Source organism: Chrysemys picta, chromosome 12 (assembly GCF_011386835.1).
Source record: "Chrysemys picta bellii isolate R12L10 chromosome 12, ASM1138683v2, whole genome shotgun sequence".
Classification (NCBI taxonomy): Eukaryota; Metazoa; Chordata; order Testudines; family Emydidae; genus Chrysemys; species Chrysemys picta.
Genome location: NC_088802.1, coordinates 54,312,039 through 54,339,008, shown reverse-complemented (window position 1 = coordinate 54,339,008; position 26,970 = coordinate 54,312,039). Strand labels below are relative to the sequence as shown.

Genomic DNA, 26,970 nt, shown 5'->3' with positions numbered 1-26,970 from the left:
GTGGGGGCTGCTGGGAGGAGTCCTGCTGGAGCCAACATGGGCACGCTGCAGGCTAAGAGAGGCGGTGTGGGATCCAGGGGAGGTTGAGGTTGGAGCATGAAGCCACTAAAACCCTGCAAGCTGTCATGAGAGTTTGGTTCCAAGTGGGAGAAACCTCCCAAGGTCACAGTCTGTCTCTTCAGCTCGCGGCTGGGCCAAGCCCCGTGTGATGCCAGCCGCATCCGAACTGGAAACTGCTCTTCCCCACCGACTCGGGCCCAGAACCATGCCGGACGCTCCGCTCTGAGCAGCGGCCCTCTCCCCTCCTCCGCCCAACACACAGCAGAAGGGGTTTGGAGCTGGGCTTCCGGCTTCGGCTCGTTTCTGGTGGCAAAGTGCCGTGTCCTTCAGGCTCTTCTCGTATGCCCTTCTGGGGAATGCCTGGCTGGATCTCGCCTGCCTGCACTCCCTTACCTTGGCTGTGACCCCCGGGGCTGAGCGGTGCGTCTTTAGGCAGTCTCCTGGGGCTCCCAGTCTCGGTGCTGCCCATGTGAGCTGTGTGGGCCCCAGGGATGGAGTGAAGTGGAGCCGTGGTCCAATCCAGCCCAGCTGCATGGTGTTCCCAGCTGATGGCTGTTTCGCTGTTACGTGGCAAGCTGGGTTGTCCCGGTGAGTAGCTGACAGCAGCCGGGCCCCTGATGGGCAGAGAAGCCGAAGAACACGTGAGCCAGGGAGACAGAACTCCTCTCCCTGCGAGGAAGCGCCTCCCTCTGGATCATGAGTGGCGTGTGGGGGAGCCCGTACCCGTTCTCACAGGAACCCGGGGCCTTTGTTCTTCGGGGCTGTGTCTGGGACCAAATTCTGTTCGATAACGTTTGACAATGGAAGAAAATAACCGAGCAGCGTAGCGAGTTGCTGTTTGTGTGCCTACACCCTGTGCTCTGGGGCTGGGGGGGGGTCAATTGCCACCTGTATCCGGGACTTTCAGCCCCCTAGTGCTCCCACAAGCTCCCCTGGACCCAAGTGTGGGAAGCGTGGAGGGGGGGTGGCCGCCGCACCTTCCTATTGAGCCGAGGCGAGCAACGTGCTTTTGTGTGCGCTCTGTCGATTCAGCCGGCTGAAGAAAGACGGATCGATAGAGCGAGAGCAAGGGAGGAAAAGAATGAAAAAGTGAAACCACTCAAATGCTGAAAGAGGGATCGCTCCTGCCCCAGAGGTGCTTCCCGGCACCGGCAGCCGATTCTGCCGTCCCAGCTCCCGGGAAAGAGGAGTGAAGAGTTTCTCACCGGCCGTCACTAAAACAAAAGACACCCTGACACCTGGGGAAGAGGGAATGAAAGTTTAATTATAGCCTGGCTGTGCCATGTAATTATTAATTACCCGCGGCAAAAAATAACGTATTGATTAGGGCCTCTCGCTAATTACTCAGCAGAATGCAGTGCTCGGCACTGGCTAATCAGTCATGAAGTGGGGTGCTGGACGGAATGCCTCCGCACCCCATTCCCGTCCCCATCTGCTCTGCCTCCTGTGGCAGCTCCGAGTTGGACTTAGGCCCTGACCCCGTGATCGGAGCCCTGTTGAGTGCCAGGCTTCATTGCAGGATTGAAGCTGTGATGGCAAGGTCCCTGGGGCGAGGCCTCGGTCTTGTTGTGTTTGTACAGCTCCGGGCACGCTGATGCTTTGCAACAAATGGAGCCCCCTAGTCTACCCGTCTAGGGGACGCTTTCACCGTGGGGACGTCCGATGCTTGGTTTGTCAAGCCTTTCCTGACCCAAGAGTTTGTTTTGTCCAGGACTCAAAAGGCCTTGTCGGAAACAGCCGGGGCTGGGCAGCCGGGCGGGTCAATAGAGCCTGTGGCTGATTGACGTGGTGGAGTCCGTGGCAAGATGTCAAATGTTTCAAAATGTCACTAAAAAATATTTGGGGGGGAGGGCAAAGAGAGGGGGGAATTTGTTTGCAAATTTCAACCTTTCATCTGATTCCATCCAGCAGGGAGCCCTGCCAGACCCCCCTCCTGCTGATCTAAGGACAAACCCTGCATGGGGACTTGTCTCCCACCCGGTCCTGGGGGGAGGGAGCAGCGGTACCCCTCCCAAGGGCAAAGATACTCTTGGGATTTAAACTGCTGCGGTCAGGCCTGCAAGGGATTGGAGGACTTAGGGCTCCAGACAGGATTGGTGGTGAGGGGGCGGGGGGGCGGACCAGACTAGCTCCCCGGCTAAAGGGGCTTATTAGTCGGGATCTGAGGCACCTTCTGGCATTCACGGGCTTTGGGCCGCCCCACGGCTCTGCACACCCATGTTTGCTGGTCTACCCCCTCTCCGGCCCCCGCCTAGCCGTCCGGCTCCACGCAGGGTTCCGGGCTACTGCCATGTCTTGCCCTCCGGGTCCGCTTGTTTGACTGGGGTTGAACTGGAGGGGGAAGAGAGGCCCCTTCCCCCAGCAGGCAGGTCCCTCTGTGTAAGATCAGTACCGGCCGGCAGGTTAGTCCCATGCTGCCCTTAAACGGCGCTGCGAATTTGCAGCTGGGGTTGGGCGTGCCGTGAGTTGGAGCTGGGCTAGCTGGCCCTGTCCGTGGCTTTGCCAGCGAGCCTCGTCCGGACCTGCCGGGCTGCCTGCTGGTCCGTGCCTGGGCTCGCCTGAGCAGAGGCAGCTGACAGTCCCGGGCTGAGCGGCGGGTTTGCGAGGCAGCCAGTTTGCTCGTGAGATGGAGACTGTCTAGGTGGGGGATGCTGGCCTAGAAGCGGCGTTCCCTGCTGGCCTGCAGTCCCTCCTGCGCCCATGGGGAGGCGCTGTTCCCGGCTCTAGAGCCGCACTAGGCTCAGCCCCTTGTGCTGGGTTGGGGGGGGGGGGGGGGAGGATGCACGTGAGGAGGAGGTGACTGGGGGGGACTCCCCAGCAGGCCTCGCTGCCTAGGTACCTGCCTGACCCTGGCTGCCATAGGCTGAGCGCCTCCCCTTGCCATGTGCTCTGCCCCGTCTCGGTGCTTGAGGTTTCAGCAGCCGGGCTGCGCTCACCGGTTTGCATGGCTTGCCGCACGAGGCAGCGTCCTCCTCTGCCCCTGCCACGCTGGGTTGGTCGATGGGGCCCTTGGACAGCTGGCATAAGGGCCGATTATCCGCCCTCGCTGGTGCAGCAGAACTGCTGGCAAGACTGGGTGCCCCCCACCCCCGTGACTCTGGCGCTGCCCCTTACCCCCGATCAGTGCCGGGCTCCTCCTTCCCCCAGGGCAGGGATGGGGTTGCTGCTTGCAGCCTTCCTCCGCTTCGCTTCCCGCTAGGCTGAGATCTTACCCTCCCGCGTCGGATCGATTTTTTTGCTGCTGCTTAGTACAATTTCCCGTAGGCTGAGCCCTCTTGTGCCCCTGATGCTTCTGTCTGTCCCCCCTGCCCCCCCACGCACAGACCCCTGTGGGTCTTTGCCAGGGGATGCCCGTCTGGGCCCCTCAGTGCCATGAGGCGGGTTGTACTGTACCGAGCTGGCAGGCCCAGCGTGCCCAGGAGAGGCCCAGCCGGCTGTGTCGTTCGCCGATCCAGTTTCCACGACAGCCAGCGGCGGCTCTGCGCCAGTGGCCCTGCTGCCCAGCCGGATCGCGGCCCCCGCCCGGACGGATTGGCCCCCTCCTTGCAGCGCTGTCTCTGATTTAAGGTGGGCGGGCGTGTGAGCCGCTGGCCTGGTGCGGAGCGGCACAGGGAGGAAAAGTGGCTTTCGGGGAAGAAGGGGGTGAGGGAGGAGACAGGACGATTAAAATTTGATGCTGCTTAGAAAGCCATTAGTGGCCTGCAATGGCCATGAAATTTTGATGATACGATAATCGTAAGGGGAGGGAATATTATTGGCTGCAACGCAGCCTGTTAATGACTGTGGGGGGGAGCTCGGTTTCGAGCAGAGCCGGGGGGTCGTTCGGGTGGCTGGGAACACGGGGCCACTGTCTGTAACCTCGTAGAGCCGCTCCGGGCTGGTCTCTCTCTCTGGTTCTTTTGGTCTCAGCCCCCCAGCTGTAACAAGAGAAGCGTGATCCTCATCTGACGTTCCACCCCTGTACGTAGCAGCCCGGGTCACAGGAGGGGCATGGCCTGTCTTGGCAAAGCCAAGTGCATAGGGCAGAGTGCCCACTGGACACAGCAGGAGTGCCGACCAGGCAAGCGCTTTGGGATCTGACGCTGGATAACTGGCTGCAGGGGCATGAAGGCCTAGTGGGCACCACGTTGGTGAAGGGAGCACCTTGGGCATGGCGCCAGGGGGTGCTGAGCAGGGCTGGCTGGATGTAGAGTTTCCTGGGGGTGAGTCACTGCCCCGCCTCTGTGACTCAGTTTCCCCACCTGTAAAAATGGAGGGGCCTGAGGCTTAGCAAGCCCATGTCTGCCAAGCAAAGGGGCACCATACTTACTATTGCTTATCACGATTTGGGTCCCAGAGAGGTGCCCTTCGTAGCTGCGGTTCCCAAGTGAGCGAATCCCCGTCGCGTGTATGTAGCGCGTGCAAACGTGTGACACGGTCCCTGTGGGTGGAAGGGGCTGATGGTGGCGGCTTGAGTCAGGGGAGCTGTAAATTAATGCCCCCTCCCCTCTGCCAGCGCGCCCCAATCCTGACCGACACAGTCCCCCCTCAGCACCAGCCCGGGGTGGGGGCCGTCGGGCTCGTTCGCAAGGCAGGGCATGGAGAGCACCGAGCGAGGGCATCCTTGGCAGCATTGGGGAGGAGTGGGCGTCCGGTAACCGATGTCCTAGGCTTAGGGACACTGGCTCTTCTCTCAGCACCGCAGCTGGGGAGGGTGTGCGGGGCCTCGATGGAGTGGGGTCAAGCGGCTCCCCTGCCTTACTGATGGGGATCCGGCCGCCAGGCAGCGCCATTCAGCGGGCGTCAGAGGAGGGCGCTGGAGGTGAGAGCTGGCGGACTTGAATAGGACTCTGGAGAGACCAGAGCCTGTGGTGGCTGGCGCTGTGTAAATATCTGAGAAATGATGCAGTGATTCTAGAGACTCTAATGCACCTCTCCAGCACGTGGCTCCTGTCAGTCCCCGCTGAGCAGCAGGCAGCCACGGCGGCCCGATTAGTATTGACGTGACCTCGCGAGTCATTTAATAGGGGGGGGGTTTGGAATGTAAATGCATGGCCTGCAGCCCTCCTCTTCTCAGAGCTCATAAACTAAGCAGGGTCAGGACTCGGACTGGGGCGGGGGGGACTTCCAGGAAAACCCAGCATGCCCCAGGCCAAGTGAGCAGGGGTGGCGCTGTGCCGTCAGAGGTGCTGCCTTTCAGATCAGACGGAAATCCAGGCCTTCAGCAGGACATTGTCTGGAGCCAGCGGTGTGAACCCTGGAGCCCTGGCTGAACCCCAGCAAGGCAAGTACAGCGGATGCACGATCCCTGGAAGTCCCTGAACGCTCCAGCTGGGTCCCCGTTCCTGCAGTGTGGCTGTTATAACACATGCTGCTTCCAGCCAAGGCCTCAGAGATGGGCGATGGCTGTGTGGCTACGAACCACTGCGCGCTCTGCTCAGGATGGAAAGGGCTGGGTGAACAAGGAGACATGGCTGCAAACAGTCTAATGTTGTTATCAAACTAAAAAGCCATGGGGCAAGAGGGATGGAAATGCCCCCCCTGCCCTCTCCCGGGCTGTTCTGTGGCCATCACCAGCACTTCCCTGAAGCATGGGAGAGCTGGCGTTGGAGGCTGCAGGGGAACCCAGGAGTTCTGGCTCAGACCGCTAGAGACAAGCTGAGCCAGCCCACGATGAAGTGGTCTGATCACAACCTCTGTGTGTAGGAGCCACCTTTCTTCGTGAGCCGTTCGGCCCTCCAAAGCCCTGGGACTAAGCTCCTAACATTGTACGGCTCTGTAGGGTGTTCTCCGGTGGACTGGAGCTGGGCCGCTGGTGGCGTGTGCGCAGTTCGGCTCTCAGTTGACTGCGCGGCTGGTGCGGTGGGCTAAGGGAAGCAGTGGAGGCCGGCTAGCAAGGAAACATCAAGTGCAGAAGCTCTGTCTTTGAATGGGAGACGGGATCAGCTTGTCTGACGCGCGGGGCTGTCGTTACAGCCGTGAGGGTTAGCAGGACAGGCGAGAGGCCTTTCAACGCTCACAATAAAACCCAGCCGCTCATCTGCACCGGGGCTGCTTTGAACGCCAGGGGAAAGCTCTGTGGACTTGGCGACATATGAAAGCAAATGGGCTAAATTAACGGCGGCCGAGGGCAGCGTGCGGCTGCTTTCAGCTCTCGGATCTGCGTTTGCACAGGTTGCTCTCCGGCTTGTTCCTGGCAAGCAGCCGGCCTGATGGGAGGGCCAGGTTACAGTTCCGGGGAGGAGACGTAGCTGGTGGCTGAGGCAGACCCAGGCGTCTGTGGGCCAAGTGCAAGCAGGAAAGGCAGCGTCGTTAAGGGGCTTCAGTCCTGCCTCTGGTTTTGCACCCCTGTCCGTAGCTGGAGCAATCGGGGGGGTTGGGCTGTCTGAGCTCTGACCTCCGTGCGTGCTGTGAACTGTGTCCGGGTTGGAGTGGGTGCATGGAATTGAGGCTGTGGCCAGACTGGGATCGGAAACCGGCTCGTCCATCCTTCCTGTGAGAGGTGACCTGATGTCATGGGGATGGGCTTCACATAAGAACCTGGGTAATTCAAAATCAAACCCCCCCTTGGCAGCGCCTTTTTGAAGAGACTCTCTGCCCCCTTCTAAGGCCCTGAAAGTATCCAGCTGGGATAGCCGGCTTCCCTCCCGCCCCGCTGGTGCTCGGACACCCTGGGCCGTTTCTCATGCCTGTGGTTTGACGGCTCCCCTCTATCTTTGTGGAGGGGCAGGAGCGAGAGTGTGACAGCGCAGACTGCACGGTGCCTTGCCAACGGTTGATGCCCTGCTGCCGAGGCGGCCTGCGGGCTCCGGTACATAATGTCTGGCGGTTCCAAGCATGCCGGAGGTGCGTGTTATGTGAGGCGTCACAGCCCATCGGCAGCCACTGTTCAGGCAGCCTCTGGTGACCGCGTGGAAGCTGAGGCAGGCCCAGCTGCAGCAGGGCTGGAGGGTGACTCCTGTACCTAAGGAGTCATGGGGAAATACCTCCCGTCTCTTCCTCCATCAGCCAGCGCCCCCGGGCAACGTGCCGAAGGAGTCTGCCCCGTGCACCTCACGCCCGGCTGGAGGGCTCGTTCCTACCGCGCCCACTGCTTAAAACAGCTGCTGGCTGACCTCGCCGTGAAACGCTCTCCTGGCGTGGAGGTGCAGCCCCCAGAGACCGCGAGTCCCAGCGTGCAGCGCCCTCTCTCGAGCCCAGAGGCCAGGCTGCGTTGCACGGTGGGATTTGTAGAGGCCGCTTGGCAGTGAGAAGGATGGTGCTGCGGGCTGGCTCTGCTCAGCGCCAGTTAGGCCTGGACCCTTGGGCTCTTTGCAAGTTGCCAGAGTGACCCTCTGTTGTTCACGCTCTGAATGCAGCGAGCTTTTGTGTGAGTGGCCCTCAAAATACAGCCAGGTCAGCTGCCAGTGCTGCGGTTAGCCTTGTAAGTTGCAGGGCCCTGTGTAGCCCATTCTGAGCCATTGCTTTAAGAGCGAGTAACTCTTCCCGCTAAATGTCCGTGTCTCCTCCTCAGCCCATTTCCAGGGGGGCCAGCACGGCCCTGATCCCACCAAAGAGGGCCATGGTGTTTTTTCCTGCTGCACGCCCAGGGATGTTTCAAAACAAAGGAGCCAAGGGGCAGCTGCGTCCTGGCGTGTAGGAAGAAGATGCACTTGGGAATCGAGCGTGGTAGCCGGGAGTCTTGGGGTCGCCCACCTGGAGTTGATGAAAGCTCTCGGCTTCCCCATATTTTTAAATCAAAAGCGGGTCACGCAGCCCCATTGTTTTGGAGTTTGCCCATCGAGCGGGGGCCAAAGACACTCGCCTGGAGTAAGAGCCTGCAGGAAGCAAGGAACCCGCGTGGATTTCTTCTCCTGTATTTATTTAGTGAAGCGCTGGGTGGGAAATCCCCAGGAGTGCTGCTGGCAGCTGTGCTGGGGATAGGAAGCTGCAGGTGCATGACGCACACATCTGGCGAGGCCTGTCCAGTGTCCATGTCGCTAGTTCTGTAGTGATCCCCGCTCCCTCACCAGCCCTGCCTCTTCTAGGGCACATCCCCTGAGATTTCCCCCCTACAGCTCACTCCATGGCATCCAGGCCAACGCTGCTCTCCTCTTTGTTTCCTTATTGGCATAAGATGGGAGGACTTGTGCTTGCTCTCTGGTTGACCCTGTGGGAGCAGAACAGGGCCTGCCGTAGGGCCTACGGAAACAGTGGTGGTTGGGCTGCCTTTAAAGTTTCTCGGCAGCTCAGGGCCGTTCCGTTTGAATCGATCTTGGACTCCAGAGGGCAGGCCTCACATGTGGCAGGTTCTGCCGCGTACGCCAGACCTGGAGCCCGAACTATGCAGAAGTGAAATCCTCTTTCAGCCGATTGGGCTTGTGAAACAATCGACACCTTTGTTCTCCCGCCGCGCCATGCACGCACCCTCGGAGGGCAGCCCGCTGGCCAGCGAGATACCAGCTCCCCACTCAGAGCATGGAGCTATCGGAAGGGGCTGGGTGCACCCCTCATTAGCAGAGCTGCCCTCTAAGCTCATTATCAAGTTGCGCGTTGCTGGGTGGAAAACAGTCAGGGCTGGGACCATAATAAATATGCCGCTGTCAGTGTTGATGTGATTGCACTAATGAAGAGAAATCGGCCACGAAAGGGAGCTGCCGCTCTGCCACAAGCTCCCTTCCCCCCCGGGCTGGGTGCACTTCGCCCCTTTTTCCCGGGGTTCCACAGAAGAGAGAGGAAGTCAAGGGAATGTGACAGGCGGGTGGGCGGAGGTGGCGGACGAGCAGGAGGGAGAAAGCGGGGGCTGCTCTTGGGGGCCCATTGGAAACGTGACGGGACGCTGTCGGGAGTGGGGAACATGGGATTAGAGCTTGTCTCCCGAGTGCCTAGCGCTTCCCGCGCTCCGGCTCTTGCAGGGCACTTTGCCGGGTTAGACACCAGCCGCGTGGGCAAATGCAGCTCGGCCCTTGTGCGCTGCCCGGGGCGCTGGGAGCTGCTGCTTCGGGAAAGGGGTGCAAAAGGAGGGTTTCCGTCTGCTGACTTTGGAAAGCGCCATGGGATCTCTCAAGCCTCCAGCCAGACAGCAGCTCCCAGAGGCAGGCAGGGAACCCTCTCCTGGGAGAGATGCACCTTGCCTGGGGACAGGAGGGAGGTGGCCAGGCTGACTTGGGACTCAGACGTATGTGGACTGTTCTGCCAAGCATCCTCTGGGAATTCCTCCCAGGGCTGCCTCTCTCTGTAGGGTCCTTAGACTCAGGCCTAGGGGAGAATGACTCTCCCTGGGAGTGGGGGCCAGACTTCAGAGCAGAATATTCACCAAATACAGCTCAAACCCTTGTGCTGGTTGAATGCAGGATCTGCGGCTCTGCCTCTAGGGGGCGCTGCTTTGGGCTGCAGGGTTCTCGGGCTCGTCAGCTGTTCGCATTGCATGGCCCAGGGACAGTGCTGCTAGCCAGGCTCTGGGCCGTCCAGCCGGACATATCTGGCATTCCTTCACGCCCTTTCGCCCCGGTGAAGGGGCTTGCAGTCCAGGGAATCCAGGCAGTGACTGTCTGTCTGCTGGGCATAGGGCAGGAACCCTTCTGTTCAGCCTGGTGCTGGGACCGAACCAGAACCCTGCATCCAAACACTAGAGTCCATCTCAGACAGAGCCAGCCCCGGAGAGGAGCGTGCCCAAGCGTGCCGTAGGAGGCAGGATAACAGATGGGCCGATGCTGCGCGCGGAGAGGAGTCACCCTGCTGCTGGCGGTCCGCGCTCCAGGGCGCCCTGCAGGAAGGCGGTTTGCTTTCTCCGAGCGGGCAATTAAGCAAAGCGCCCGCAGAGCTCCAGTGGCTGCTTGGCTCCCAGCGCGCAAAGCTAATGGGTGGGCGCTCTGACTGCAGCCCGGGCATTAGGCGACTCCACGGCTCTCTCGTGACCTCGCCCCGCAGGCCGGCTCCTGGAGTCACGTGCTGGCCAGTGGAGCTGACTCCTGTGTCCATGTGACCCTGGGCTGGGTCCGGGGGGAGGCGGGGAGAGCTGCCTCGCTTGCGTTAAATTCTCTGCCCTTTGAGGGACAAGGGGTTCCCCTTCAGTCCTCCTCTACCGGCCCTCTTGTCCTTAGGGCAGAGGAGGGCTTGGGCGCTGCTCCCTCTGGAGCCGCTGTGCGCTGCTGCTTCTGGGGTGGCTGGACAGTCTGAGGAGGGGGCATCTCCTGAGCACCAGGAGCTACTGCCCCAGAGTCCCCACGTCTGCAGCAGGCAGGAAAGGCCTCAGTACCGAGTGGAAGGAGCTGTCAGAGCATCACTTTGCAGCCCCAAAGCCGCCCCGCCATGCCGCTGGGAGCAGCGAGCCGGCGAATGCTTTGCATTCCTTCCCGGCCCCTCTTTCAGTAGCCTGCTGTGGGCCACCTGCCTCCGGCCAGCCTCCTCCCGGGACCCTCAGGAATGCTTCTGCTGCCGAAGTCCTGGCTGGGGATTGAGTTGGCTGGGAACTCGGTAACCTGATCCTGCGAACTGGGGGTGGGGGGAGACAAGGGTGGGGGGCTATGGACGTGACAGCAGCAGCAGGTGTGTTGTCCCCGCACTGTCCGGCCTTTCTTGTACTCTCTCTGGGTCGGAACAGCTGGCTCCGAGCACATGGAATTAGCCGCCGGAGGGTACCCAGGAGCTGGGAGCAAACCTCTCAGCTGCAGCCCACCTGCCATTGCCCCGCTGTCTCTGGCCCGTGGTGACGGCTGAGGCCAGGAGAACCAGCACCCAGCTAGGTGGGCCCAGCAGGGCCCCAAGGGGGCTGCCGGCCGCCTCGTCTTTGATACAGAGGAGACTCTAGGGTCTCCATTGGGGGCCACTCTGAGCGAGAGCGAGAATTGCATGGTGGGACCGGCCGTCTCCTCAGAACAAGGGCAGCTGCAGCCTACGTTATTTTGTTTGTCGGCCAGGTGCCACCTCCTGGCAAGCAGCCGACGCAGCCCACAGCCGGGCAAAGCCTGAGGAGCCCTTGGCAAACACCTTCTTGGTGCTGGCAGCTGGCAAGGGCCCAGGGTGTGTGACATCTTCACGGCCCTCTGAAAACGCAGGGCCTGGATTCCCCTGGACTTGGGAACGCCGGCTCCCAGTTCTTCCCCCAGCTCTGCAGGGGCCTGCTGGCTCTGAAGCAAAAACCGCCCAGGCTAAATAGAACCCCTCGCCCCATGCGGCCCCCTCGCCCCATTGGGACCCTGGCATCATCCCCACGGCAACCAGGAGCGATGTCCCAAACGGGATTTGACGTCAAGCGCAGGAACAAGCAGCCAGATCAGACTGTAATTGTGAAGAGCAGAGATCTTGTATCTGTCGGTTTTTCTCCCCATCCAAGCAGCCTCGGTGGGGGACACGTATAGAAACACAACGGATTGGGGCTTGCTAGAATGCTTCAGAATGTCGACCCGGCGACCCCGGATCCCCCCACACCGCCCCGCAGGCCTGGCCCGAGAGCCTGCGCACCGCGCCAGGCCCTGGCTGGCCGAGGAGGCCCCAGCGAAGCTGGAGAGAGGAAGGGGTCGGACAGAGTGGGGAGCTCCCAGTGGGGGAGAGCGCTCAGTGCCCCAGAGCAGGACGAGCTTGTCAGTTGCCTGGGAAGTGCTGTCAATGGAGGAGGAGCTGGGGGAGCCATTCCCGCCCTCTGGAGCCCCAGGGAGTTCCCCCCCCCCCCCCCCCCCATTGCTCAGCTGCTCCATGGCTTTTATTCTGCAGGTCACAAAAACATCAGGTCAGACCTGAAAGGGTTAAACAGGAGCATTCCTCCAGTGAGATGAGCCTGTCCGCTTCTGGAGCTGCAAGCACTAGTCCCTGTAACCCTCCCTGCTCTCATTGATGCAGAGGGGGAAACTGAGGCACAGAGGAGCAGCAACTTGCCCAAAGTCACCCTGCAAGTCAGTGCCAGAGTTGGGACTGGGACCCAGGCGTCCTGACGCCTGAACCAGGACTTCAGCAGCTGGACCAAGTGTCCTCTTCCGCTCAATGCTGCCTGCAGGAGCGCGGGAGACTGATGGGGTTTAGTCTGAGTTGCTCGGGCGCCGTGTGTGTGTGCACGCGTGTGTGTGCGCCTTGTTCAGTTCTGTCTCATAAATCATTCCCAGCCCTAATGTGAAAATGCCGCGTTCCTCGGAGCCGGGGAAGGGAAGGAAACCTTGACGGTTTCGACCATTAGCGGCAGGAAGTCATTGATCTAATTTTAGCTGCGATCGCTAATTGCCTTTTACGGCGCTCGGTGAGGTGACTACCTGAGAGCCCTCCCTCCTCTAACCTTGAGCGCTTGTCCTGATTCACGTGTGGCCAGACATCCCCATGCCACATGCGGCGCCGGGTTTTTGGTACAGAAAAGTTGGCCGGTTCCCCTCTGCGCCCCGGGCGCTCGGATGGAGAAATGGCTTTGCTAGCGGCTGTGGCAAATGGGCTGTTCCCAGCTGCGGGGGCAGCCCTGCGGTGGCTCCTGGAAGAGCTTTGCTCCAGAATGTTTGGGACGCATGAAGCATCTGGAGGCAAAGCGGCTCATTGGGCCCCCTTCCAGCTACGCCGCTGCATCTCGAGTGCCGTTGTCTGAAACCGGGGCACAGCAATGCCCAGGCAATGCGGCGGGATGTGCTGGAGTCTGCTGCATGTTACTGCAGCGAGCTGCCTGATGCGGGACCTTCTCTTCCCTCGCCACTCACTGCACCGTGGTATCTGGGCTCCGTACGTAAGCAGTACTTCTGGATCCGAGTCTGCCTGGCATGGGAAGGATCCGTGGGACTAGACCAGGGGTCTGCGGAGCTTGGGGTAGTTGATGGTCCCAGGAGGCCCCACTGAGACACATTCAAAGAGCATTGTGGTGATTAGGTGTTGCAGGAAGTACCATCCAAAGAGCCCAGGGCCGCAGCACCCGTGACCTTCTGGTTGGCCCATCAGGGTCACTGTTTAACCCTGGGGGCTGCCCAGGAATTGTCTGGGCGATCATGCAGACCGCGGGCCTGCTGCGACGCCAGACCTCAGCTCGCTTTCTGCTCTCCAGTCTCCGACCCCAGCTGGACTCTGCCCTTTGATCCTGGCTCTTTGACTCCTGCCTCGGGGCTATCCTTGACTTGTGGATGCCAGCCCAGCTGTGACCACTAGCCCAGACTGCCTGCGCGGGATCCCTGACAGGAGAAGTTGGAGGTCGATGCACATAACAGGTCTAATCGAGCATCGCGCCCAGCCGCAAGCAGCATCTCCCTGCTCTTACTCCAGGTTATCGGCCAGAATTGCTGCCCCCTTCTCCTGCTGCCAGGTTTGAACCTTCCATCCGGCGTGAGCTGCACCCGTTGGCTGGGCCAGGCGCGGTGTTCGGACTGCACAGCCCGCCTGGGCAAACGCTACCCCGTGTCCAATGCCAGCGCTCCAAAGCTGGGCATTTCCTTTGCATGCCGTTACCCCGAATGCCCTTCCAGCGCACGGCCCTTGTGCAGGGGGCTGGAGCTTGCGAGCTGGGGACAGAAGCTGGCGTGTGTCTGCAGCGAGTTCGTCCAGATGCCACCTGTTGCCCTATAGGTGGATGTTCTTTGGCCCCTCCCTAAGCAGGGACGGGGCCAGTTCTGTTATTGTGGGGCATGGGGGGAACAAAACCCCTCCACGGACGCTCCAGAGCTTTCCTAGGCTAGTTCTGTCTGTCCGGGGGCAGCAATGCACGCGGCTGGCAATGGGCATGTGGTTCTGCTGCCTTGGCAGATAGGAGCTGGGCCTTGTGCCAGGTGTGTGGCACCTGTGCCCGGAGCACGAGGAGGAGAACCAGGCTAGATGCTGGTGAGCCAACAGGGCTGCACATCAGCTGGGTCCCAGCGTCTCCTGCCAGCCAGGAGAGGGGCGAGGGCAGAGCGTCCAGCAGCATTAGTGTCAAGTATCAGAGGGGTAGCCGTGTTAGTCTGAATCTGTAAAAAGCAACAGAGGGTCCTGTGGCACCTTTGAGACTAACAGAAGTACTGGGAGCATAAGCTTTCGTGGGTAAGAACCTCACTTCTTCAGATGCAAGACTTGCATCTGAAGAAGTGAGGTTCTTACCCACGAAAGCTTATGCTCCCAGTACTTCTGTTAGTCTCAAAGGTGCCACAGGACCCTCTGTTGCTTTTTACAGCAGCATTAGTTTATTCATGACTCAGAACAAGTTGCTGGAGTGGAGCGCTATTTTTAGAGCCCTTAACTGATGGCTTTTTTGTGGGGGTTTGCGTAGGTTTCCTGTCTCACGAGCGGGCATTCCATGGGACAAGGAACTCTGCTAGGCGAAGGAGGAGGAGAACGGGGGGAAGAGGGGGCAGAAGGGCTTGAGAAAAGCAACATCCCCGTGATGCATCTATGAAATGTAGCTGGCGCTAACTGAAGGAGACTCTTGCTGTCTCTGGCTGTGTTTTGGTGACAGGCCCAAATTGCGCGCCCCCCCTCCCCCCCCCCGCTGCTTTAGATTTGCAAACACCCCAACGCTGCTCCTGATTTTGTCAGGGGCAGCTTGAAGAGAGAGGCCCCAAAATGAGAGAAGCTGGGCTCGATCTCTGGTCTGGGTCATCGGTGTGACCATTTGGGCCACCCACCTTCCACGTGGCTTCCTGACCCCCAGAACTCAACAGCTGGGGCCGTGCCGGTGACTGACCCTCGCCCTACCCGCCTGCCAGTCTGAACACTAGGTTCTGTTCCCATGTCCCCCCGAAGAAGCCTCCTCCAACTGGGACATTAACCTCTCGTGAACCCCGGCGTCCTACCGCTCCTCTCCAGGCGGTTCCAGCGTGGAAGCTGCAGGCGCTGGTGTTTCTGACCTACGGGTCATGCTGCTGGCTGAGAATCTCTAGTCTGTGGCCCTCCCAGGTGCCCCCCAAGGTGCCCTGGCTTTATCCTGACTAGTATGTAAAGGCTGCATCCTGCTAGCTACCTCCATGTAACGCCTCCTAAAACACAAGTCCGGACAAGGCGAGTTGTGCTCTGGCTTAGTGGAGCTGAGGCCTAGGGCGCTGTTTGTGAGAGCCATGTCCATAGACCCCCCTGCAGGGTCCTCGTTCCCTGGCGGAGAGACTTTAGCAGGGCCTGGCAATCAGGGGCACGTGGGTGCGAATCCCGCGCTGACACTCCTGCCACGGCCGTGTCCTCGTCTCTTAACCCCTCTGTCCTGCTTCCCGAGCACCGCACTGGGGATAATGGCTACCTGGCAGGGAGGATTAATGAGGTGTCTGGGAAGAGTTCGCTGCGCTGCACAACTGAGTGTTCTGTTCATGCTTGTCCTTGACCGCCCCCCCCCCCCCCTTTTTCAGGCCCGGCTTTCCCTTTTTCGCCAAGGCGGGGGCTTCTGAAGCAGAACGGTGCGTCGGAGTTTAAACCTGCAGCCGGGCCTTCGGCTCCAGCCTACGTTTTCTCCGTTCGCTGCCGATTCCCCGCTGGGGAGGGGGGCCGGGCTGCCAGCTCTAGGGGCAGACTGGCTGGGTTTAACCACAGAGCAGGTCCAGCAGGAGCAGATCCCCTATGCTGCCCGCCCCCCCCCCCCCCCCCCCGTTGGAGGGTGGAGAGGGGTCGCCAGTCCTTGACCTCTCCACTAACCAGCAAGAGGATGCATGAGTGGCAGCTCTAGATTCCTGTCTGCCGGGAGCTGGGCTGGGGGTCCCAAGGATCTGGTTCAGGCTCCTGGAGCCATTCCCCGCGATCTATCCAGGGCTAGTCAGACCCCCTCCTCCTCCCCTTCCTTTTCAAGACTTTAAGGTCAGAAGGGACCATTATGATCATCTAGTCTGACCTCCTGCACAACGCAGGCCACAGAATCTCACCCATCCACTCCTGTAACAAACCCAGGTCTGAGCCAGTGAAGTCCTCAAATCATGGTTTAAAGACTTCAAGGTGCAGAGAATCTTCCAGAAAGTGACCCGTGCCCCACGCTGCAGAGGAAAGCGAACCCCCCCAGGGCCTCTGCCAATCTGTCCTGGAGGAAAATTCCTTCCCGACCCCAAATATGGCGATCAGCTAAACCCTGAGCATGTGGGCAAGACTCACCAGCAAGACACCCAGGAAAGAATTCTCTGTAGTAACTCAGATCCCACCCCACTAACATCCCATCACAGGCCATTGGGCATATTTACCGCTAATAGTCAAAGATCAATTAATTGCCAAAATTATACCATTATACCATCCCCTCCATAAATGTATCAAGCTTAGTCTTGAAGCCAGATATATCTTTTGCCCCCACTACTCCCCTCGGCAGGCTGCTCCAGAACTTCACTCCTCTGATGGTTAGAAACCTTCGTCTAATTTCAAGTCTAAACTCCCTGATGGCCAGTTTATATCCATTTGTTCTTGTCCACATTGGTACTGAGCTTAAATAATTCCTCTCCCTCCCTGGTATTTATTCCTTTGATATATTTATAGAGAGCAATCAGATCCCCCCTCAGCCTTCCCATCCCTGTGGGGCATGATTGGGATTCTTTGTGTCCGATTCCCTCTTGTGCGAGGTGGGAGCAGCCTGGCCTATGACTGCGGTGCTGACCGGGGTTGGACGGGGGTGAATAAGCCCGGCTGTGTGCAGGAGGGCTTGCTGTGCCTGTGTGACTCCGCTTAGTGCTGCTAGGAGCCAGGCTGGAGCCCTGGGTCAGGAGCCCGCGGTCGCAGGGCGGAAGGGGCTGAGGTACTTCGAGACTTTGTGTGATGCAAGAGGCGGGGCAGCCGGGTTCCGAATGAGCAGTGACAAACAGCGCAGGGAGCCCCAGCTTCGCCCAGCCCGGCAGCGGGTCGGGGGCACCCGACGGGCAGAGAGCGGAGCAGAGTTGAGCGCTCCGCCAGCTTTAAGGTGGATGTGTAGCCCACGGAGTAGCAGCCAGTGCTCTTGTTCCAAGGAGCTAAGGGGCTTAGGACCCCCCGCTCAGGGAAACTCACTTCGTCCCAGGGCTGTTGCATGGATTGCTGTAGGCGTAACCCCCGGGGCCTCGGCGAGGTCTGCCTTCCCAGCCAGAATTAGCAACGCGGGGTGGGCAGGAATGCCATTCCAGGGGGATTTAAGACAGGCCCGTTCCCTGCTGGTGCGATTGACTGACGCAGTGGGGGGGAGTGGTCGGGGGTGGACACAATAGCTCCGGTTTCAGAAACCCGCATCCTGAATGTCTGAAAACAGCTGACAGTCATGAAGGGGGATAAAGTGGGATTAGCCCATCCTTTCCACAGGGAGACTAGTGTGCAGACAATCACAATGCACCCGCTGTCCCGCCGGCTTCACGCTTAACTTCTCAACCCCCCAGTCAGATGTGGGAGGGGTGGGGGGCGGGGGGGCAATTGGCCGATGCACTGCCATGAGGTCGGGATGCTCCTGCTGGCCATAGGGGCCCCTGCGTTTCTTCCCTTCGCCAGCTTGTTACAATCAGCTTTTCCTCTGCGAACAGACAACCCCACCCATCCACTCAGGAATTTCTCTAGTGTCTGGACAGCCTCTTACCCCGCAGCAGCCACTGCCCCTCTCTGGAGTAGGGATCGAGGGCTGGTGCATTGCCATGTAGGGAGATGGCCGTGTGCGGCCGGGGCCGGGCATGTTGTGGGGATTGCAAGCTGGGTTACTCTGGGGGAGTGAGGGAGCAGCCTCTGGTGTTTCTGGGAGTGGTTCCTTCTGATCCTTAATCCGCCCTCATCAGCGTGGCCCCTGAGCACCTTCCAGTGGAGTGAACTAAGGGACCTGACTGCCTCTCCAGCTGACGGGCAGGGGCATTTCTCCAGGCCCTGGCCCAGAGTGGGAGGATGGCGGTAATGCGTGGGGGCACTCCTCTGGGAAGGGCTTGCTAAAGTTATTCCGAAGAAGCATTTCTCTTGCAAACGGCTGATCCTAGATTCAGGGGAGCCCAGCGCTGAACCCCACATCCAGACTGCCTGGAACTTCGGGGGCAGTTGGCAAACTTGACCCTGGGTCTCCTCCGAATTGAGTAGCTTGCATGGGAGGGCCGGGCGGCTGCTGATCCCACTTAGATTCCCTCTTGCACCACACACACACAAGGTACTTAGCCCGACCCTGTAACCTGGACCACATCAGCTACAGCACTCTTCCTGCTTGGGTTGGGAGCCCAGGAAAGGCGCAAGAGAGGCAGGCTCTGCCTTCTCCTCCAGCTTGCAAAGGGCCTGGGGTTTGCTGCTCAGGGCTCTGTTACTTTAGCAACGCTGCAGGGTGAGGAGTAAACTTCAAGAGGGGACCTGTAGCGCCTATTGATTTTGTAAATTGCAGAAGAGCAGAGACGCTGGGGGAGGGAGGGGGCTGCAGCAGGAGGGATTGTCGCACTTAGTTCATTTACAGCTGCAATGCTGTTGAGATGTGTGGGGGGGGGGGGTTGGTGAAATGAATTGATGTTTATTTTGATAATGAGTTCTCAGTGCATTCGCAAACTAATAAAATCAACTCATTAGGCAGCATGTTTAATTCAAAACTCTGCTGTTGGGAGATGTCCCCCCTCCCGGTGGCTGATGGGTAATATTAGCACCCTGCCTGCGTGTGTCTGGATTGTGTAGCCAGGTGTGTGCCTAGACAGTGAGGGTAGTGTAAAAGGGAGAAGTCAGACTTGAGCCCTTTTTAAATGGTGCTTGTTGATCATGTAGAAAGCAGGGCTGACCGCTTTAAAGGAAGAATGAAATCCAGGAGCTAGAAGACGAAGCGAAATCATTGCAGCCTAGAACGAAGACACAATATTTTAAGGGAGGGGAATTAACCACTGGAAGGAATCACCAAAGGGAGTGGTGGATTTCTATCTAGATTAGGTGTCTCTGTCTATGAGACGTGCTCTAGCTCACCCACAGGATATGGACTTGATGCAGAAATCTCTGGGCTAAATCCTCGGGCCAGGAGGTCAGACTAAGTGCTCACCGCGAGCCCGGCTGGCCTTAAAAATCTATAATTTGGTATAATGTAATGCAATCATTCTGCTCAATTTTTATATTACCTGGGTAACCTGTTGGAGCCTGATTGGCAGCAGTGATGGCATGACAAGAACCAGGAGAGGGACACTGAGCAATTCAGTGTGGAAAGGATTTTTAGCCAGACTATAGAATTGTGGTTGTGTTGTTTTAAAACAACTAGAACTGCAACGACTGACTAACCTTCTGGAGCAAGGAAGTCATTGTTAAAGACCCCCTGTTCTCTCCCTAAACCCATTCATTCAGAGCCATTCCCTGGGTGGGGCTGGCAGAGAACTGGATTGCCTTGTAGGCCGCAAAGCATTCAAAAGCTTCCAACATAGTTTTGTGCTGGGTTTTTTCCCCACACAGGAGCATGTGTGAGTAGGAAACTGGGCCCTGTGAGCATGTAGGGAGCCTGCAAAGCATTTGCAATTCCTTTGGGCTACAAAGTGGGGTGCTTGGGCCCCACATGACGAGCTGGGGTTGGGGTGTTTTCTGTGCCGAAATGCCGTTTTGTTGCGATTTGGTGGCAGAACAGAAATGCTTCATGGCTGCAGAACGCGGCTGCGGAACTCTGCTGCTTCTATGTGCGATCTCACGGGGGGGACAGCGAGCATCCGTTCGGCTCAGCTCCAACGCTGGTCCACGTGAGCCGTGGCACACTGCTCTGGGGGGACGCAGTGTCGGCATTTAATAACACTGACGCTTTCCATCCACCTCAACGCACTTCATAGCGCTGGCTCAGGGGAAGCAAGACTCCTCCCTCCTCCATCTCCTCATGCCCGTTATCCCATCCTGTGGATAAGTGACTTGCCAAAGGTCACCCAGCAGGCCAATGGCAGAGACCGGGAAGTAGCTCAGGTCTCCTGACTCCCATCCCAGTGCACAGTGTCTCCTCCTAATAGAGCCAGAGGTGTGTGCCCCACTGACCCCCTTGTGGTGTGACCCCTGGAGGCAGGAGACCAGCCCAGAACCCCAGGCGGCTCCATGTGTGTGCGTAATGGGGCACCAACCATCTGCAAGGGCTCATGCTCTCTGCACGGAGCGTGTTCCCAGCAAAGCTTATCGCAGGCGACGTGACCTTTCTTCCGCTGAGGCTGTTAGAGCCCCGGCGCTGGGCACTGCCGGGAGGATCCCCCGTCACCTCGAACAAGCGTCAGATGGACAGTCGGGAGCTGCGCTCTCTCCCCCCTCCCCCACCCTCCCGGGGCATTTATTTTTAACACGGGCCAGAGAAATAAACGTGAGCGGTTTGACTGCAGCCAGGGCGCTGCTCCTCGTGCACAGGGAGAGGCAGACACGGACTCGGCTGGTGTGACATTCCCCCGCCTGCCCATTCAGCTTCAGCCATGTCTCCATCCCCCATTGCTCCTTGCACATCCACAGAGGGGGAGGCCTCAGTCTCTCCTTCCGGACCCTTGGCTCCTCCCAGCTCCCGGGCTGTGGGGTGATACGCCGGCTCGGAGGCTCCCTGAATGTAATTTGGGAGGGGGCATCAGGGGCTGGGGTTACACAGGCGCCTCGAGCGCTCTCCTCTGCTTCCCTTGCCTCTCCCCTCCCCTAGCGCTGCAAGAGGCACCCCTGGGTGGCCCAAGCTGTTGTGCGTTGGCCTCTCTGAAGCGCCGGGCGCCTGTGCCCCTCCGTCAGGGAGCCGTCTGGGTCACCGCTTCCCAAAGCACCGTCAGCTCTGGGTTGTGCCACTCTCACCTGTTGTCCATGCCCCTGAACTGGAGGCTTCTGGAGTCTCTCCGACAGCTTCCTCTCCCCAGGGGATCCATCAATGCTGTCCCATGGCCTGCGGGTGGTCAGATTGGATGATCACAGAGGTCTTTATAATCCATGGAAAGGGCACCAAGAGATCCCTGCGCCCGACCAGGCAAGAGCAGCGTGTGCCCCCAGGCCAAGGGCGCCTGGCAGGGCACAGCTTGTGCCATGGCCCTGCTGCGGAGCCCGCATGGGTCGGGTCTGAGGCGTCGCCACGTGTCCCAGTGAACCGGAGCACAGACCCGGCGGGCCGGAGCCAGCCTGGTGTGAGGCTAGCTCAGCGGCTCTGAACCTTTCCAGACTCCCGTCCCCCCCGTCAGCAGGCTGATTTGTCCTGCAGACCCCCAAGTTTCACCTCACTTCAAAACGACTTGCTTACAAAATCAGACACGCAACCACAAAAGTGCGTCAGCCACTGTTGCTGACTTTCTTTTTACTGTAGAATTATAAAATAAACCCATTGGAATATAAACACTGAACGGACATTTCAGTGGACAGTAGGTAGAGCAGTGTACACCAGTCATTGTGTGAAATTTTCGTTTGCACTGACTTTGCTAGTGCTTTTTCTGTAGCCTGTTGTAAAACTAGGCAAATATCTAGAGGAGTTGATGTCCCGCCCTGGACCACCTCTGAGTGCCGCCGGGGATACGTGCGCCCTGGCTGAGAACCGCTGTTCTAGCTGGACGGGGACTGTCACGTCAGGATTGTACTACCCACATTGTCCTATGCAAGGCCGCTCTTCACCCTCCTGGCCGTCAGGGCAGAGTTCATCCCGCTGGGGCTGAGTGACTCGCGCGCCTGACCCCGACCCCTCTCCACGCCGGTGCAGCTCCGCGGGCGCAGTGCCAGGAGCAGAGCTGGAGGAGCCGGCGGGGGAAAGGTCGGTGCCCTGGGCACAGCCGTGCCCTCTCTGTTGCTGGGGCAGGGGGGCGCGTATCTTGGCAAAGGCCGAGGGCCCAAGTTTCCTGGTTCTTGGCTGCAAAAGGGGGCCGGGAGAGGAGCTGGGGAGGAGGCCGCCGAGTTGCGCTGCCATTCAGAGGAGCGGGCAGAGGCGTGAGGGCACCATAGGTCGCACTTTCACAGGCAGAGATGGTACCCCCCGCCCCACCACCACCACTGAAGAGCTCGTGGGTCTCTCATGGCTCCAGCTCGGATTCCTAGAGTCCAAGGCTGGAAGCGACCCTTGTGATCCCAGTCTGACCTCCTGTAAACACAGGCCAGCGACCTGCCCCCAGCCATTCCTACCCCAGTGCCCCCCGCCCTTGCCCTGGGGAAATTAGCTGGTCCCGTTGCCTTCCCCCCACTCTGGCAGAGCCTTAACTACACTGAGTCACCGCTCTGAGTCACGGAGCCAGCGACTGACCCAGATATGGAGAAGCCGGGTAATCGCAGAGTCTGAAGGATTTGGCAGCCTCTGAAGAAGTTTGAAGGCATTTTGGGCCGATAGCCGGAGCCGCCAAGTGATTGAGAACAAGGGGGGGGGGGGGGGCTGCTGGCCCCTGCCCGGGCTGCGTCTTGGCTCCTGGCTGCGCGCCTGGGTACACAGAGGGGAAGTGAATGTTAATCCAGTCTGGGGTTAAATCACAGTGAGGAATCTGGTGCCCCCCCCTCGATACACCAGCGCCTCTGGGGGGCACCCCAGCCCCCTGTGAATCCCTGCAGACTTGGACCCAGCCCAGGCAGGGTCTCAGTGCGTGGTGACAGGGCTGCGAAAATGGGACTCCCCCTCTGCCCTCCTTGGCCCCCCAGGGCAGCGGGTTTTGCGTGAGGTAGCGGAGTCCAAGGCTGGCAGCGTGGAGCAGGGTTTAGGGACCGTCTGTGCTTTGCACTGGAAGCTGCCTTCCTAACTTCCTCTGAGCCCTGCATCTCTTTGCCCCCTCACTGCCCTCCTTCCCCCACCCCGGCCCCTCTCTCTGCTGCCACCGCGGTGCCCATCTATCAGACTGTGGTGAAGGTGAGGTGGCAGCAGGTCAGGGCACTATTTTTAACCCAGGTGCATCCGCGAACCCGAGCTGTGAATTCACAGCTCCTTCCCCTCCAGCCGGGGAGGGGAACAGCTCTGGCGCTGGGGCTAGACTCGCCGGCTGAGCCCTGCCTGGGAGATCGGGGTCAGCGTCCTGGCCTCTGGCCTTGTGCATCTGAGCCTGTTCATTTGCAGCCCTAATCTGGGGGCCGGGGAGCCGCGGTGCTAACCTGGGAGCACAGATTCAGCGGCTGCTGCCTGCAGACACAGCCGAGCTGCGTCCTGGCGTACCCAGAGGCAGCCGATAGACTGGGTAACCGAGCAGGGTGGCCATGGCACCCGTCATCTCCGGCGCCCATGCTGCACGCTTTCTGCAAACACATCATTTGTCCTTCAGCGGCGGAGCTGCCTGCAGGGGATGGAGGGGGGCTCAGAGCCCCTAGCTTAGCTTGCGGAGGAAAAACCTTGGGTTTGGCAGTGCATACGGGGTTGTCTCAACAGCCCCTGAGCTCTGGCAGAGTCCTTATCTGCTCCCCATTGTGGCACTATCTGAGCACCTCACAGTGTAATGGAGCTATCCTCACACACGCCCCCGGGCACCAGGGAAACCGAGGCACAGAGCGACTAAGAGCTGTCTCCACGGGGACGCGACCTGGGTGAAATGAAACTCCAGCAAAGTCAGGCCGGCTCCCAATGACAGTGGCCGCACGGGGGTTAGCGCACTTCAGCTTCGCGCCTTCGGCCAACTCCAGCGAGTGTGCGTGTAGCCACGGCGCGAGTGACCCAGTCGCACGGGCGTCTGGCAGGGCAGGGAGGCGAGCCCAGGCTCTGAGCGCTGGGCCGTTCTGTCTCTCCGTAGGGCCGTACACACAATGCTTTACGCCCTGTTACTGACTGGGGGGCTGGCAGTGACTCCGTCTCCCACCCCCTCCCTCCCCTGCCCCACACTTCTCCAAGGAGCGGCCATTTTCCATCTCTCCTCCCTTTGCCAGACCTGCGGTGTGACACGAAGCAGCACTAAGAAACACGCGTGCCAGGTTCGTGGGAAGGTCGGCGGGGCCGGGAAGGGCTTGGCGACCGTGAGACCCCGTCAGTGTTAAAACAGCCCCTGTCCCAGCCCAGCGCCCCCCCCCCCCCCTCGTCGCTCCCTGGAGCGCAGCGTCCGTATCTGTCGTGTCCGCCTAGCTGGTGTCAGGGCTGATTGATCGGGTGGGACGGCTGGCCAGCCGACAGAGCGGGCAGCCGTTCTCAGCCCCGTGCGCTGATGCAGGCTGACAAGTGAATTTGCCGAAAATGTCGACTGTAATATCAGTGGCACTTGGAGGGGGCTAGTCAGGGAGGGGAGCGGGGGAGCTCTGGGGGAGGCCGGGAGTAACTGCATGAGCAGATGAAGATTCAGTGTTGGCTGGGGTCTGCTCCAGGTGCAGACCTCCCCTCCCCGCCCCCCAGTGCTGCACCCGCTCGCACATCCCACGCTGGCTCCGGGATTCTCCAAACAAGAGGCAGGGGAGCGGGTCCCCCTTTTCATGGTGAAAGGGATGGGAACGGGCTTCCGATGGGGGCCCACCCACCTGGCTGCTCCCAGGCCGGCGACCCTTCTGCCCTTGCCGCTGGTGCCTTTCCAGCACGCTGCCCTCTGCTCATGTCCACGGCCGCCTGACCTGCCGACGGCCTTGCAGCGATGAACCGAAGTGCTCTGGGCTGGGCTTGTGGGGGGCTGTGAGGGGCCGGACCCCAGCACTTTCCAACCCCCCAGTGGCATTGCACACGGAGCAACTGATCCTCTCTGCTATTGCCCTGAACAGTGGGAGCGTTATGGAGGGTAGACAGGGCCAGCCAGCCAGACTCTATTCCTGCAACCGTTGGGTGTCTGTGTAGCCGGGATTCATCAGCGGCCCTGTCTCTCTCTCACCTGTGGCCGCGTTCACCCTCCCGCTCTGCCATCCCAGGAGCACTTGGCACCCCCGGCTGCAGCGTGTTTTTAAAGATCCCGCTGGGCATGTGCCATGCTGCGCCCCCGGCTCGGTGCGAGCAGGAACGTCCTGTGGGAGGAGGGCAGCACTGGCTCCTGGCTCCCCTGGCAGTCGGGGCTGAACAAAGGTGCCAATGTGCATGCGTGTGCGTTCCTTCTGGGGGAAAATATTGGTTTTTCCAGGGCTGGGTGGGGCTGGCGTTTCTGAGACAGAAACGTGTATTTTCCCCAGCTTGTGTCAACAGGCCGCCTGGCTGAAAGCGACTCTGTTTCCCAGCCAGGAGCGAGCCTCCTCTCCCAGCTACGAAGCGGTTGCAGGCTGGGCCAGACTCGGCTCTCCACGCTCGGCCCCCTTCCTGCATCCCACCCCGGGGGCAAAAACACAGCCGGCTGCCCCACCTTGGGATAAACACGGGTCCCCTGAAGGGCCCAGCCCAGGCCCCTGCCAGCCCAGGGCGGGCTGGGAGCCTCGAGGGCCGCTCTTTGTGGTTCAGCCTGCCCGTTGCCCCACATGTCGGGACTGGGGGCTCTGCCTCCCACAAACTGATCGGCGCCGAGCGTGCTGCTTCCCAGCCCCGGCCAGCCGGGTTTGACAGCTGAGGGAGCACCGACTCCCGGGAGCGAGGGGTCGTTGGGGGCCCAGTGGTCCTGCTGGCCATAGTTCCGAGTCCCTGCGCCGTGGGCCTAGCCCCAGAGGGCGCCACTCCCTGTGCTGCCCCAGAGCTGCTGTGTTGGAAGAGGGCAGCTCCGGGGAGTTCGATCCCTGGGTTTGGCAGCCTCGGTCACCGCTTGCAGCTGTAGGGTGCAGGGGCAGGGGGGTCAGAGAGAGGCCCCGGAAGGGGAGGATGGCTTTGAGTTCCTGGGCGCCATGTGGCATGGCTGCCTCCATGCAGCGGAGCAAAGCGAACCGGAGCTGGCTGGAGCGCGGCAGGGGGATGAGCCCGGCCTCCGCCCGCCCTGCCCGTAGAGCCGAGATGCGCGCAGCCCCCAGCCCTGCTGCCTCAGACGCCAGATCTGTGCGAGGCTGGGCGAGGTGAACCCGAGCGCCAGGCTGGGACGTTGGATCCCGAGTTCTAATGCTGCCTCCGATCCGACTCCCTGCTGTCCCGGAGCATGTCTCTCCCCCCCCCCGTCTGTTCTCCGTTCACCGTCACAGCTGAGCTCCGAGACCCTCCTGCGGAGGGGGCAGCAGAGGGGCTGTGCACTTTCTCTAGGCTGGGCCCACAATGCACGGGGCTGGAGTCTTGCAACGCTGAGGCCTTGTGCCATCCACATGCCCATTGTCTCTCCAAGGATTTAGGGCATAGCCGGATAGCCGCAGGGACAAGCCCACGGAGACGGGAGGCGTGGCATGGCTTGCAGATGCAGCCTGTGGTTTAGTGCCCGGAGCCACTGCTGCCGGGGAAGATGGAGCTGTTTGCTTCTGGGATCAGCCTCTCCTGTGCAAAGGCCATTAACGCTAGAGCCTCCTGGCCCTCCAGCCCATATTCCCCGAGACTGCTGGAAGTGCCAGGCTCCGGCTCTTTCTGCAGCTTGAGCCCGGTTCTGTTGGATGTGGACCTGCCCTGGTGGGGCCCCCAGCCTCTGTGCCCGCGTCCCCTCCCGTCTTCTGGGCCACGCTGGCACTGGCTCGCTGCCCCCTCGCAGAGGATCTTGTTATGAAGGCAGTCTGCTTTTAATTAACAAATTAAAATCCTCGTTAACAATCCAGCCCCAGGGCTGTTGGAGGGCAGGAGAAGCCAGCGCATTTGTTATGGAAACAGCAGTTAATTAAATAAATAAATAAATAATCCAGGCCCAGCGCCAGATGCACCAGGGGAAGGGGGAAGGACCGTACGGCCCAGCTTGGGAACGGCCAAGGCTGGGCTAGTGGGCAAAGGGGTTGTTGCCGGCCTGGCCCTCGTCACTCTAATCCTTCCCCCGGGGAAGCTCTGGCCCCTGGGTGTGGATGGTAGGGGTCAGATCTTGCCCTGGTGTAAATGTGCCAACTTCCGTGGATTTACACTGGCATAACCGCTCGGGGTTTGCAGGGCTGGGCAGGGCCGCGGATAACTGGTGGCTTTGGCCTCGACCCAGGGAGAGGAGCTGAGGGAGGGCTAGTGAAGTGGCTGGTGGCCGATAGGGAAGTGCTCTCCGGCTGGCAGCTCGCCCGGCCCCTGCAGAGAGCGCACCTCCAGCGGGCCGTTGAGCGGGCACCACTGGGTGCGTGGCCGGAGCATTCGTGGTGCAGCAGACGCTGACCCCCGGAGGCAGGGCGGAAGCCGGCCTCTGTCTGCACTATGAATTTTACTGGGCTGTGAAGGAGTTAGAGGAGTAGCTAAAAGTGGCTGATGAATATGTTCACGCCGTGCACCCAACATCGGCGCGGCCTTCGCCCTCCGGAGTCCCC

The 26,970-nt window shown here is 60.2% G+C and overlaps 3 protein-coding genes across 12 annotated transcripts in view; 2 read left to right on the top strand and 1 right to left on the bottom strand.

The window, feature by feature from the left end:
• Positions 1-6,934, bottom strand: part of RPL38 (ribosomal protein L38) — a 280,950-nt gene extending 274,016 nt beyond the window's left edge. Inside the window, exon 1 of the mRNA XM_065563718.1 lies at positions 6,928-6,934. The gene's annotated coding sequence lies outside the window, so the exon portion shown is untranslated. The remainder of the gene's footprint in view (positions 1-6,927) is intronic.
• Positions 1-26,970, top strand: part of LOC135974812 (serine/arginine repetitive matrix protein 1-like) — a 244,884-nt gene that overhangs the window by 6,313 nt on the left and 211,601 nt on the right. The gene's annotated exons all lie outside the window — the stretch shown is intronic.
• Positions 1-26,970, top strand: part of SDK2 (sidekick cell adhesion molecule 2) — a 175,248-nt gene that overhangs the window by 21,172 nt on the left and 127,106 nt on the right. Inside the window, exon 1 of one of the 10 annotated variants that reach the window (XM_065563707.1) lies at positions 90-648. The exons of the other annotated variants lie outside the window; for them this stretch is intronic. Within the exon in view, the coding sequence (XP_065419779.1) occupies positions 609-648 (40 nt within the window). The 5' untranslated portion in view covers positions 90-608. Of the gene's footprint in view, positions 1-89; positions 649-26,970 lie in introns of those variants that run through there. 10 annotated transcript variants of the gene reach the window in all.